Genomic DNA, 12,178 nt, shown 5'->3' on the forward strand with positions numbered 1-12,178 from the left:
ACCTCACCTCCCACACATATTACTTTGGCAATGATGGAACAACAGCATCTCTCCCAAGAGGGAGGACCAATGCAAGGGAAGAAGCAGCGAGAGAGACAAGGAGGTGTGAGTCTCTTGGATTAAAACACTAAATATACCAAGATGTACAAGACATTTTGTTCTCTGTTTCTTTCTGTCTATATTGCCTGCCTGCCGCCCTCAATTCAACAAGCTTTATTGTCTTTAAACTTCAACAATATTGCCACAGCAACAAAAGAAAAAAACAGCACTCTCCCTTAAGAGCTAGAGATGTACACCTACCGAGGCTCACTTTACACACAGTTTCAGACATTTCTAAGCAAAATTTACAGTATATATCATAGTGAGGAACAGGTGTGTGTGTGACTGATTGTCCACTGCACCTCCTTCTTGTCTAAATTAGCATTTGTTTAAAAACAGTTATGTTTAGATGGGAATCAAAGTTGTACACATCAAAATGCATGGGGTGTCAGCTTCAATAAGGTCAAAATCAACGAGTGTGTGAGCGATTGTGTAAGAGTGACTGTCACTCTTATCCTCAGGCCGTGGCAAGTTAATACACAAAGGGAATTAAACCTGAAATGCATTTCAGCTCTCGTCTGGTAACATTCCTTCAGTCTTCAGGCTAAGTGAAAGAGGGGATATGTAGGTTTATTACAGTGTATTTTTCCCAGTTTACACTTCCATGTCTGCCTTAACTAATGATGACCACAATTAGAATGTGCTTTAAGTTGACATGTTGACTTTTTTCCATTGCCACCTGTTGTTCTTTTCAACCTCCCTGTCTGAAGACCCAGCCATGTCAGAAAGTGGCACGGCAAAATTCATCCGTATATCTTCACGAAATAATTAGTCAAGACCTTCATTCTATTTTCCATGGACTGCGCTGTTTACCCACCTTGGCACTTTATTCTTAGGACTGTACTTCATTTTATTCAATAAAGAGTTATTGAAGAGGGATAAAAGCTCACCAGGCTGTTGGCAAGCCCTGCCATATTTTGTGGAGTCACAAAAGCTCCCTAACATTTTTGTTTTTATATATATTTTCTTTGCACTGGGCCATTTACAATAAGTTCACACAGTTTTTGTAAAAGATGTATGTGTACAATCGACTCCTGTGTCATAACCATTTCCCCTTGGGGAGCAGTTTTTATTCCGACAGAGGTGGTTAGATAAAAGTGGATGGTGCAACACAGCAAATAAGCTGTTATAGCTTCCTCCAGTTTGAACTCTCCGGCTGTCCTTTCCCTCAAAGGTTAATACTGTCAAGACTGTTGGTCAACGGCACCAATTTGCGTGTTAATTCAAGATGAATTCCATTTGAAGTGGAATGGAATGAATTTATTTTGCCGAAAAATTTCACCATTTTAAATAATGGTGTGACACTGTAGTCCAGTGGCTCTCAACCTTTTTTTCCCCAGATATACCCCAACAGTCATATCATATGAACTCAAGTACCCCTTCATCAATACCACCTGTCATGTTCCAAACGTGTTCATTTGAATAGATTTTAAATTGGATGTGTTCAACATTTGTAATTGTATAAAAGTTGAATATTTTCTTATTTCTTTATTCTTCAAACAGCTTAACTGCCAGTGTGTTGGTTTGGTCAAGTATGCATTAGTACGACCACTACTAGAAGTTGCAGAAGCTGGATGTTCCAACCATTTGTTGATTACTTTTAGGCATTTAAACCATTTATCCATTATTGTTAGCTAATTCGCCATCCGTCCATTACTTTTAGCTAACTACTTGAACTGTCAGTTCACTGCTTTATGTATTTCAACCATTTATCAGTTAATTTCAGTTGAGACTTCTTGGCTCGCTGGCTAAATAGTTTTCACACAGTCTGAATCATAATACGTGGTTCTCAGGTGTTCCAGCTGACTATACACACACACGCACAATTTTTTTTTTTTTTTCATGCAAATCATAATTTCTATTATTTTGTAATTAGTTGAGCTACTCCAACGTACTCCCCGGGATACAAGTATCCCTGGTTGGGAATCACCTCTGCGCTTTATCTGGATTCTGCCTTGTCTATTACAGGCTATCCTGCCACACTAAATACCTCCATTCTTCACCTTACCTACAGTAATAATGGCCAGGAACTCCACTTATTAAGTCAATGCCCCCCTTAGGCAAAACAGCTTTTTTTGAAATGTTACAAAACTGCATGAAACCAAATCATTCTTTCAAGTATTGTCAAAACGAAACCAGTGGAGTCTAAGATAATACTAGAAAGCCACAACATTAAAACCAGTTACCGGTTTTAATGTTGTGGCTGACAGATGTGTATGCCAGATAAGCCAGAAAAGCCAGATAAGTAATTTATGCACTAATGCAATTGCGGTTCCTCAAGACTGAGAAGATACAGTTGAGGTAAACATTGTCTCTCTAAACTCTCCTTCCTCTGCCTCTCTACCTGTCCTAACAGAGTTTCTGGCCTTATACTAATTTTCTGTTCTGGGAACATTTACCTGCTGGTCAAAAGATGTTAAATCAATAACAAATACAAAGCAAAAGTAATTTCCTTTATCTCATCTCGGTCACAGCTGTCCTCAAATAGCGAAGAATTTCGATTAAGAGCCAGATGGGACGTGGTGTTAAGCTCCTACCTATTGCCATGAAGTCCTCGTTGTCCCAGGCCTGCAGTTGGGCTAAGGGGCCGCTGTAGAGCAGCAGTCCATCAGCCACATCCGTGATGAACTCCAGAGACACGTGACTCTCGAAACAAGGCATCATGGGAGGAAACCAGGCATAGCCGTTGCCATGGAAACTGTGCTTGTTCTGCTGGCACTCAGGCCCTTCAAACTGAGCTGGGCATTGGCACCTTGAGGAGAGAAGCAAATCAAGAGCCAAAATTACATGTATTAGTGAATGCAATAAATAGATGACTTTGAGTTCTTTTGTACCATTTCTTGACAATTTGGTTTTCCTGACTAGTTACTTTTTTTGGTTCCAAAAATGGGAGAGAGCCCTCTTTAAGTTGAAAACACTATTCTGATCCCAATCTCTCTTCCAGTTTTTGACGGCTTCCTATGTTTTATCCTTTCAACTATTTTTTTCTGCACATCTCTCTTAGTCTAGTTGTTTTCTCCTCTCAGACAGCCATCCCCTTTGGCTATTTCTCTCTCACTCTGTCTGTTTCACTGTTGCAGATGTTCTCATTAGTGGCAAAACCACAGGGAGAATCACTACATCACCAGGAAAATCCTCTCTCTGCATTTCCAAGTACTCATTTCTCCTATCACTTCCTTTCAAAATTTTCCCTCTCACCTCCTCTCTTCAACAAAGTTTCACCAATAGGTTCCTTTTTCTTATTCTTCTTTCAGTCCTTGCCCACTTGTTCTATCTTATATTGCAAACATACCATGAGACCTTTTTTGTCCCTGTGACCGATTTATCTTACCCATTCTTCGGTGTATGTCCAGACTTTTTCACGAAAAAAGAGACAAGCAGAACAACACTTTTAAGATATTTGTTTTGTCCTCCATGATAGTTTACCTATTTTAAACCTTCAGAGGCAGGATATTTCCATTTGAATAAAGCTACAAGAAAAAAAAAAAAAGAAAAAAATTCTGATATTTTGATGTATAGACTTGTGGCATCCAGTGGAGAAAGCAACAACAATAGTTAAATAAGAGCCTAACTGATTGTACTCTCAGTAGAAACATTAGTATTTCTGCCCAGATTGGTTGTTAAACAAAGCTAACTACCCAAGAACATAAGACTTGGAGGGTCCTTAAGAAGCCTAGGAGTAAAATTAATTTTTTTCTGTAATTTTACATTTATACATTCTTAGTGCCATTAGTAAATCATTACTTTTGGCTTATGACTACTACACTATACTTTACTGTACTACTATTTTTGATGTGGAAAATTCTTGGAACTTCTCAGCAGCCCTCCCCCTGTTGCCAGTTTCTAGCAATCTGTACAAAACAGTTTTACCTCGATATGTGGTACCTGCACTACAAAGGATGAGCCCTGAGCTCCATCAAATTTGCTGGAACATTTCTGATACACTAAAATATGTTTTCATTGTCAGAGGTTTTGTCCAGTATATGGACATACATCTATTCACTCAGTCATGCAAATACATTCCCTTTAAGCAGTAAAACTGAAAAGAGACTATCCTCCTGTAGCTGTAGTGATGATGACGGGAGCAAAGGAGGTTTATTATTGAAACCATGACGACGAACGCTCTCTAACGTTAAGGAAGTACTTATTTTAACCCAAACCACAAACTTTTCCTAAACCTGATCCAATAGTTTTTGTGCCTAAACCTAAGCAAACTGCAACTGTTCCACACTTTTAACCACGCGTCTGTTATTCTTACTATGAAGACAAAGGTCTGGTATGCCTGCCGCTGGTATGCTCCTATCGGTCGTAATATTGTTAACATGTCGCTGGGACGCTCCTAGGGGTCGTATCCGAGGTTAGGGATGAGCGACCTATATGATCGTTAATGTTTAACGACTTACTGACTAAAAGCTACCTGTAATAATTCATCTGACAGATGTTAAAAATAATGTTTTTAACTTCAAAGGAAAAGAGTGCAAGCTCAGGGCTTATCTTTCATTCCAAACAATCTGACTAGATAAACATAGGATCTCTGTGTTACAGCCTATATGTATAAAGTACAGAATGTTATTAATGGTTAGATCTCATCTGATCTTGTCACAATGAAGGGATAATTAATGGTTATGAATAATTATTGAAATTACTCCTGCTGTGCCACATGAGTTCAAATGTGCACAGCTCCATTTTAAATTTGGAATCAGATGTATTGTTCCTACTGCAGTGTGAGGGCAAGTACAAGTACATAATCCTGGAGACAGGTTAGCTCAGGGGAAAGAGGTTTAACTCAACATACAGTGCTAGACAGAAAACTTGTTTTTGATTTTGGAGAGGTCTCTGTGTGCGCCAGTGTCTCTGTCAACTGAAGCTACGCAATTTGTAGCTTTTAGGCTCTCTGTAATGTTTATGGACCGAACTCTGAGATCGAATGTGGAAAAAAAAAGCCTAAGACACTGTCCTGTGTGCAGAGGAAGCCTGGTTAGTAATTTGTGTGCAGAAATTACTGTGCACAAATGAGTCATTTTATTGCACGAATTATTGAATCGAGTGCACAAATAAATTGTGAACATGAATTATTAATTCCAGAGCACAAATGCTTCAGCTGTGGCCACAAAAACTCCTCGATGACACCTCCCGGGCTCCAGAGCAATCAACCCATACAGTATCATTTTAATTTTTTTTTTTTGAGTGATGTTAGTACAGACAGTTATTAACTAATACCCGTACTACAAATCCATCTGCTGTGTCTTTAAATAGAATACATTTTCCTTATCTATTAATTCATCACAGTAATTGTAGATGGCAGAATTCTTTGTGATCGTCTTGAAACTACATTACATGAATCAATTAATTAAAAAAAACATCAAAAACCAAAGTAAAACAGGGATGTGGCTGATAGAAATTGTATTTGACTGTACATTATACTCTTGCACCTCTTATGAAGCCCAAAAGACATTCAAAAGGACTGAATCATAATTTTCTCTATTATACAGGAAATATCTAACCATCCATCCGTCTCCAATCATCAGTCATTCATGTGGATATGATATGTGGATGTGAAAGAAACACAACCAAGAAGTAGAATCAACCCTGAAATTATGAAAAACAGTTTATCAGCAACAGGTGGATTTTAACTTCTGGGATCTACACATATCCCAAGTCATTTTCTCTTTTTCACCTGATTCTCAATATCCTTCCTTTTTTTCCTTCCTCACCTCCCATCCTTCACAGTTTAGTAGCTCTATATGAATCTGATGAGAAAGCCTTGCATTCTTTGAGCATAAAATAAAAATTCCCCCCACTCGCTCCACATGTTGTTAGCAATTATGGAATATACAAATTGCACACACAGCCTCCCTCCTGACTATACACACAAACACATAGCTCAGAGATACAAGGTATTTCTCTGGGGCAATTCTTCCACACCTAATAAGTGAGTTTTTCATTTGTTTGTATTATTCATACTTCAACTGCTTCTCAAGATATTCTGAGCTCTGTGATCCCTGCAAAACCACAAATAGATGTGTGTTTTTTGCAAAATTGCGTTCATGCACACAAACACACACACACACACACACACGCCTTGTTGTTGTTCTGTAGACAGCTCATTGCTCATCCAAATGTTCCTTCGTTCTGTTGCTGATTTTCCTGCCTCTGCTCTCATCCAGGACTGAGGACACACGGATACACGCACTCGCACTCGCACGCACACGCGCGCACTCACACACACACGCACACATAACACACACAAATAGTACATGGCTTATGTACAATACATGTCGCTTGAGTAATGGATATGTCACTTCACTGCCTTGAGACACAGAAAACACATGAGCAGACAAGCAAACATGCTACATACAAAGAGTGCTAATTAAAAATGCAAACACAGGAAAAGAGAAGAGAAGCCACACATTTACTGTATGTGCTTGTGTGTCTGAATGCTTACGCAGTGTAAGTATGTGTGCAAGTGTTTGTGTTGTACAATGCAGTAGCGAAAGTCTGTGAAGTGTCACTTTAATATTTAAGTCAAACTAAGATTTCAGTTCTCCTTAATCTTAACTATGATGATCCTGCTGCTATTGTGTATAAATATCCATTTTTCAAAAGAGTCTAAAGCTTCAAACCTCTGGGTGGGGGTTCTGGTTGCTATTGCTGGCTATGATAAATACAAGTAAAAAGTTGTGGTCCTCATCAGTTCACACAGCCTTATACAGCACATTTCTCTAATGCTTTGCCACACACACACACACACACACACACACACACACACACACACACACACACACACACACACACACACATATATATATATATATATATATATATATATATATATATATATATATACATGTATAACATCCAGTGAACAGAAACGTCTTGTTGATGGGAGAGGTCAGACGAGAAGGGCCAAACTGGTTGGAGCTGACAGAAAGGCTACGGTAACTCAGATAACCACACTTTACGACAGTGGTGAGCAGAAAAACATATCAGAATGCACAACACATCCAACCTTGAGGTGAATGAGCTACAACAGCAGAAGACCATGTTAGGTTCCACTCCTGTCAGCCAAGATCAGAAATCTGAGGCTGCAGTGGGCACAGGCTCAACCAAACTGGACAGCTGAAGACTGGAAAAACGTATCCTGGTCTGATGAAACTGGATTTCTGCTGAGGCAGCAGATGGTAGGGTCAGAATTTGGCATCAGCAGCATGAATCCATGAACCCAACCTGCCTTGTGTCAATAGGCGCAGGCTCGTGGTGGTGGTACTTCAGGCCCCTTAATACCACTCAATCATGGTTTGAATACCACAGCCTGTCTGAGTATTGTTGCTGACCACGTGCTTCGCTTTATAGCAACAATTTACCATGTTCTAATGGCTATTTCCAGCATGATAATCCACCACGTCACAAAGCAAAAGTCATCTCAGACTGGTTTCATGAACATGACAGTGTTTTCAGTGCACGTCAGTGGCCTCCCCAGTCACCAGATTTGAATCCAGTAGAACACCTTTGGGATGTGGTAGAACTGGAGATTGGCAGCATGAATGAGCAGCTGACAAATCTGCAGAAAAGATTTTTTGCAATCATGTCAACATGGACCAGAATCTCAAAGGAATGTTTCCAACATCTTGTGGACTTCATGCCATGAAGAACTGAGGCTGTTTTGAGAGCAAAGGGGAGCTCTACCCAGCATTAGTGTTCCTAATAAAGTGCTCAGTGAGTGTATTTTATTGATAATTTGGCACTGCATATTGCAAATGATCAGACTATTGAAACCCACAGAAAGAGGTAATCCTGAGACATCAGTGCTTTGGCATTGTTGGGTAGTAACACACTAATCTACTTGGTAATGTGCTACAGAAATGTGATTACTTTTCTCAGTAACAAGTAGCGTAAGGGATAACAATGTGAAAACCAGTTAGTAAATTGCAGTTACATTTTTCTAGTAACTTGCCCGGCATTGTCTTTACGCTACTGTGTGGTTCAAATCCCGACAAAGAGTAATGTACCAAGTCGTGGAATAATGTAGGAAGTGCTCAAATTACAGATTGGGCTAAGCAACGGCAAACAATGTCAGCCTTCCATCTGGTTAACGTCCTGTGTGCCCGCCAGCAGAGATACTGGACCAATCAAATTACTCAGGACTGACAACTCAGGAAAATAAATAAAACTCAGTTTTGTTATTTTTGGTCCACACATATTTCACTAAATAAATTCACAAGTCAAAACAACAACTGAGGATACATATGCTGATTTCTCAGCAGAAAATAAGACTTAATGAGATTGAAAATCTATTTTGTCAATCACGTGCTTAGTATGAATGATGGCATCCCATGTAGACAATTTTCTGCCAAGGAGGGGGCAGCAGTTCAGGTCATTTCACTTGAGAGATTTCTGTGTTTGTTTAGCTTCTCTCACTGGTTTGAAGAGAACGGGACTCAAACGGAAAAACACCACGTCACATTCTTCCCTGCACCAGTTAAGGGCTGAGCAAAATTTGAATCAAAATCTGATGACAGTTGGTTGTTGTTTACTTATGTTGCCAGGCCACTGTCGTTCGAATCGGACCGAACCACACCCACACAGTCCTGAAAAAGCAGATTAGCTTTTTTTGGAGTTTTTTGAGTTTCATAGGCTTTAAACCTTCACTCTGCTCAAACATACCCATAATTTATGTGGGTGTGTATGATTGTGTATGATTACAGGCATCAGGAAAAGATCCACGCCTGTATTTCCATTTTGGCAATGCCATCCTAATTCTCTGAGCGCAAAACAATCTGAGACAAAATTTTAATCACAATGGCCAAGCCTTTCAATCCTCTTAAGGCAGCTTTATTTTGCTCATTCGCTGTCTGCTGGGAATTGTGTTTGTTACCGTCGGACCGGGAGTTGTAATCCCACCCACAACCCACAAACCCCTCACTCCCCAAATCTTATTATTAATCCCAGTGCCTCAATTATCTACATGTTCTTCCTTCCATCTTGGGCCATAATCTGTTTGTGTGTGTTTGTATGTGTTGCAGTGGGGGTCATATCTCAAATGCTCTGGAACAGAAAACTATGCTATAGCAATTTTATCTTGTAATAACGCTTATCTTATCTACATGTAATATTTTTTCTCCTTTCACTTCTACTCTCTTGTGCTCTTTCATTTTATCTACTCTTCTCTGCTTCCATGTTCTTTAATCTTTTCCCTCTTTTCTCTCCCTACTTTGCAATTCTTTTTTCACTTATGTTCCTCTGGTCTTCTTTTCCCTCCTTTTTTACCCCAGTTTTCTGTCTTTAGCTTTCCTGTTATTTTCTCTTTTTCTCTCACTCTCATCATCCCTTTTCTGTAACTATCTCACTGCCCTTTTCTTAATTTCCTTTATTTCTCTCCTCTCCTCCCCCTCCTTCTACCCAGACTTTCTCCATCCCCGACATCCCATGTCCCGCCTCCTGTCCTATCCTGAACCTGGAGAATAAAAAAGCAGATGAGCTCAGGTACTGTAGTGTGACTGAAAATGTGACAGTCCTACAGCATCTGTGTCTCTAGGTTGATAACTTTGCATGCTTTGCCTTGTTCTCTCTCTGTCATCTGTTTGGCTGATACATTTTCGGGTCTTACATTCTGGCCCATATTCACTTTTCATAAAAGACATGCAGCACAAGACAGCAGAAGCTGCCATTTATCATTCCCAGATTTAAACCATGTTCACAGTTGTATTATGTAACAACATCACAAAACGAAACACCATCTTACCTGTTCAACAAAAGTTTTTTTTTCCCCTCATTGGGGTAGGCATTTAAAACAAGGAGACAAACATAAGATGTAAAATCTCATTGTCAATAAAGATTGTCTTTAATGGGTTTAAAAGTCTCCAAAACAGAAAAGAGAAACATCATCTACACTCGATCACAGTGCTCCTAAGCCCGAAAGCAGTTTTCAAAGGTCTTGCTGTGCTTACATAGCTTGCACACCCTGTAGTGTCGGTGCTGCAAGCAGCGGAAAGTAACTAAGTACATTTCCTTAAATGTACAATATGTAATCTTCTACCACAAGGGGTCTCGCCAACAAAAAAAATTTGATGCACCTAGCTCCTCTCTCCTCCTCCTCTCCATCTGTACGTATTCATATCTCATCAATGCTTGTTACTAACTTGACTTCTTCTCTCTCCCGTAGTTTTGTGCTTTCTCGTCTCTCTCCTCTTACTATTATTATATTTAGTTTTATTAGTATTATTATTCTACCTATTATTATAATTATTATTTTATTATTAGCCTCATTATTGTAATACATCTTTACGTGGTACCTGTACTATGCTATGCAGCCCCCACATGTTCAAGGTTTCTACCTGTTATAAGGGAGTTTTTCCTCGCCGCCGTCGCCAAGTGCTTGCTCGTGGGAATGTTGGGTCTCTGTAAATATATCTATAAAGAGTATGGTCTAGACCTGCTCTATATGAAAAGTGCCATGAGATCACCTCTTATGATTTGGCGCTATATAAATAAACTTGAATTGAAATTGAATGACAAAAGACAGACTTTGGCGAAGTCATGAAGAAGCGTTGGATCACGGGAGTTGTTGCCCTCACTACCTTTGCCCTCATTGCAGTCAGCTTCTCACATTTAGGATTCATTCAGTGTTAATCGTTCAGGAAGTTTTTACCGAGACACATTATCCGCAGAGGACTCATCCTCACCAAGACAAACAGGCCAGTTGATTAAAACCAGTAAAAAACAATGAATAAAGCAGTTTCACGTTGAAAATCATCCAGCGGGGCTGCAAACCGAGCTGCCACTAACAACCTGATAGGCAACCTCTTGCAGCTCTTGTAATCATGAATGTTTAAGACGGAGGTCGGAGTGGATGGATGGGTTGACAAAACACGGGACTTACACACAGGGGAGCGCTATTTGTTTCATGTGTGAAAACGTATATTTCTTAGGGGCACCCTTACGATGAAGGTCCTCTATCCTTAAGGAAGTACTTATTTTAGCAGAAAACACAATCTTTTCCTAAACCTTACCGAATAGTTTTTATACCTTTATACCTAACCAAACCATGACCATTCCACAACCGTAGCCGTGTTTTTGTTACTGTTACCCTGACAACAAAGATCCAGTACACCTGCTGCTGGTACACTCCTATGGGTCGTATCCGTGGGTAGGGACAAACGACCTACAGTATATGGCTGTTGAGGTTGAAGGACTTTTTGGGATTTGGTAAATTTAATTTATGCAAGATGTCAGATTGTTAAAACATCCATGAAAACTATGATTAAGTTCAATAATGCAGTGGTCTGGAGGTTGTGTAAAGATATCAAGATACCTGTTCCATCAGTACTGTGAACCAGGTAATAAAGACATCTTAATATGCAGAGCAATACAACATTGTTTGTGGATGAGATTAACAGGGAGAGAATGACAGGAGAAAATGTCCACATCTCTAATAATTGTGTATGTGTGTGGGTGTGTCTTTGCGTGCATGCGTGTAATCCAGGGATTATGTCTAACGTGGATCCAGCCAGTCATCCTGCTCTGGTCCTGCATTGAGCCAGATTACACGCTGGCTCCAGCCAGCCAGACTCAAATCCTGCCCTTTTCACTCCCTGCTTCTAATTAAATGAAGCTGAAGGGTAAAATTAACTTCCACAAGACACAGCAAGAAAGCTTAGTGGACACATGCGTTATGAAACTTTATGTTCATCTGGTCTCACATATGTTCAGAGGGAGTAACGTTGTGTGTGTGGCCCGCACAAACACACACACACACGGCGCTTCAAGATTAAAAACTATTTGAACATATTAAGCATAGAACACCTGTAGCAGCAGCTGCTACTACTATTTTTTTCTGAGATGTATAAATTCTGCCAAGGTCTGTTGAACTGTACATGTGTATGTGCCTCACTGGTTCCCTCCCTGTGTATGGGAAATGTAGATGTTCCTCTTAACATTATCACTTTAGAACTGAAATCTGTCATTCCTTTTAGTCGTAATCAGAATTTTATGGCATCTGTGTGGCTGACAGTTGTTAGATGTAATGGTCAAACCCATGCTCGAGGAAGAATATCAGCACCCAAATTGGAGAAATGTTGTT

The 12,178-nt window shown here is 39.8% G+C and overlaps 1 protein-coding gene across 1 annotated transcript in view; it reads right to left on the bottom strand.

The window, feature by feature from the left end:
- The window catches only part of si:ch211-186j3.6 (neural-cadherin), a 299,335-nt gene that overhangs the window by 84,341 nt on the left and 202,816 nt on the right, over positions 1–12,178 (bottom strand). The window contains exon 27 of the mRNA XM_040139108.1: positions 2,637–2,851. Coding sequence (XP_039995042.1) covers positions 2,637–2,851 — 215 coding nt within the window. The remainder of the gene's footprint in view (positions 1–2,636; positions 2,852–12,178) is intronic.

The sequence above is a fragment of the Xiphias gladius genome, chromosome 1, assembly GCF_016859285.1.
Source record: "Xiphias gladius isolate SHS-SW01 ecotype Sanya breed wild chromosome 1, ASM1685928v1, whole genome shotgun sequence".
Taxonomy (NCBI): Eukaryota; Metazoa; Chordata; class Actinopteri; order Istiophoriformes; family Xiphiidae; genus Xiphias; species Xiphias gladius.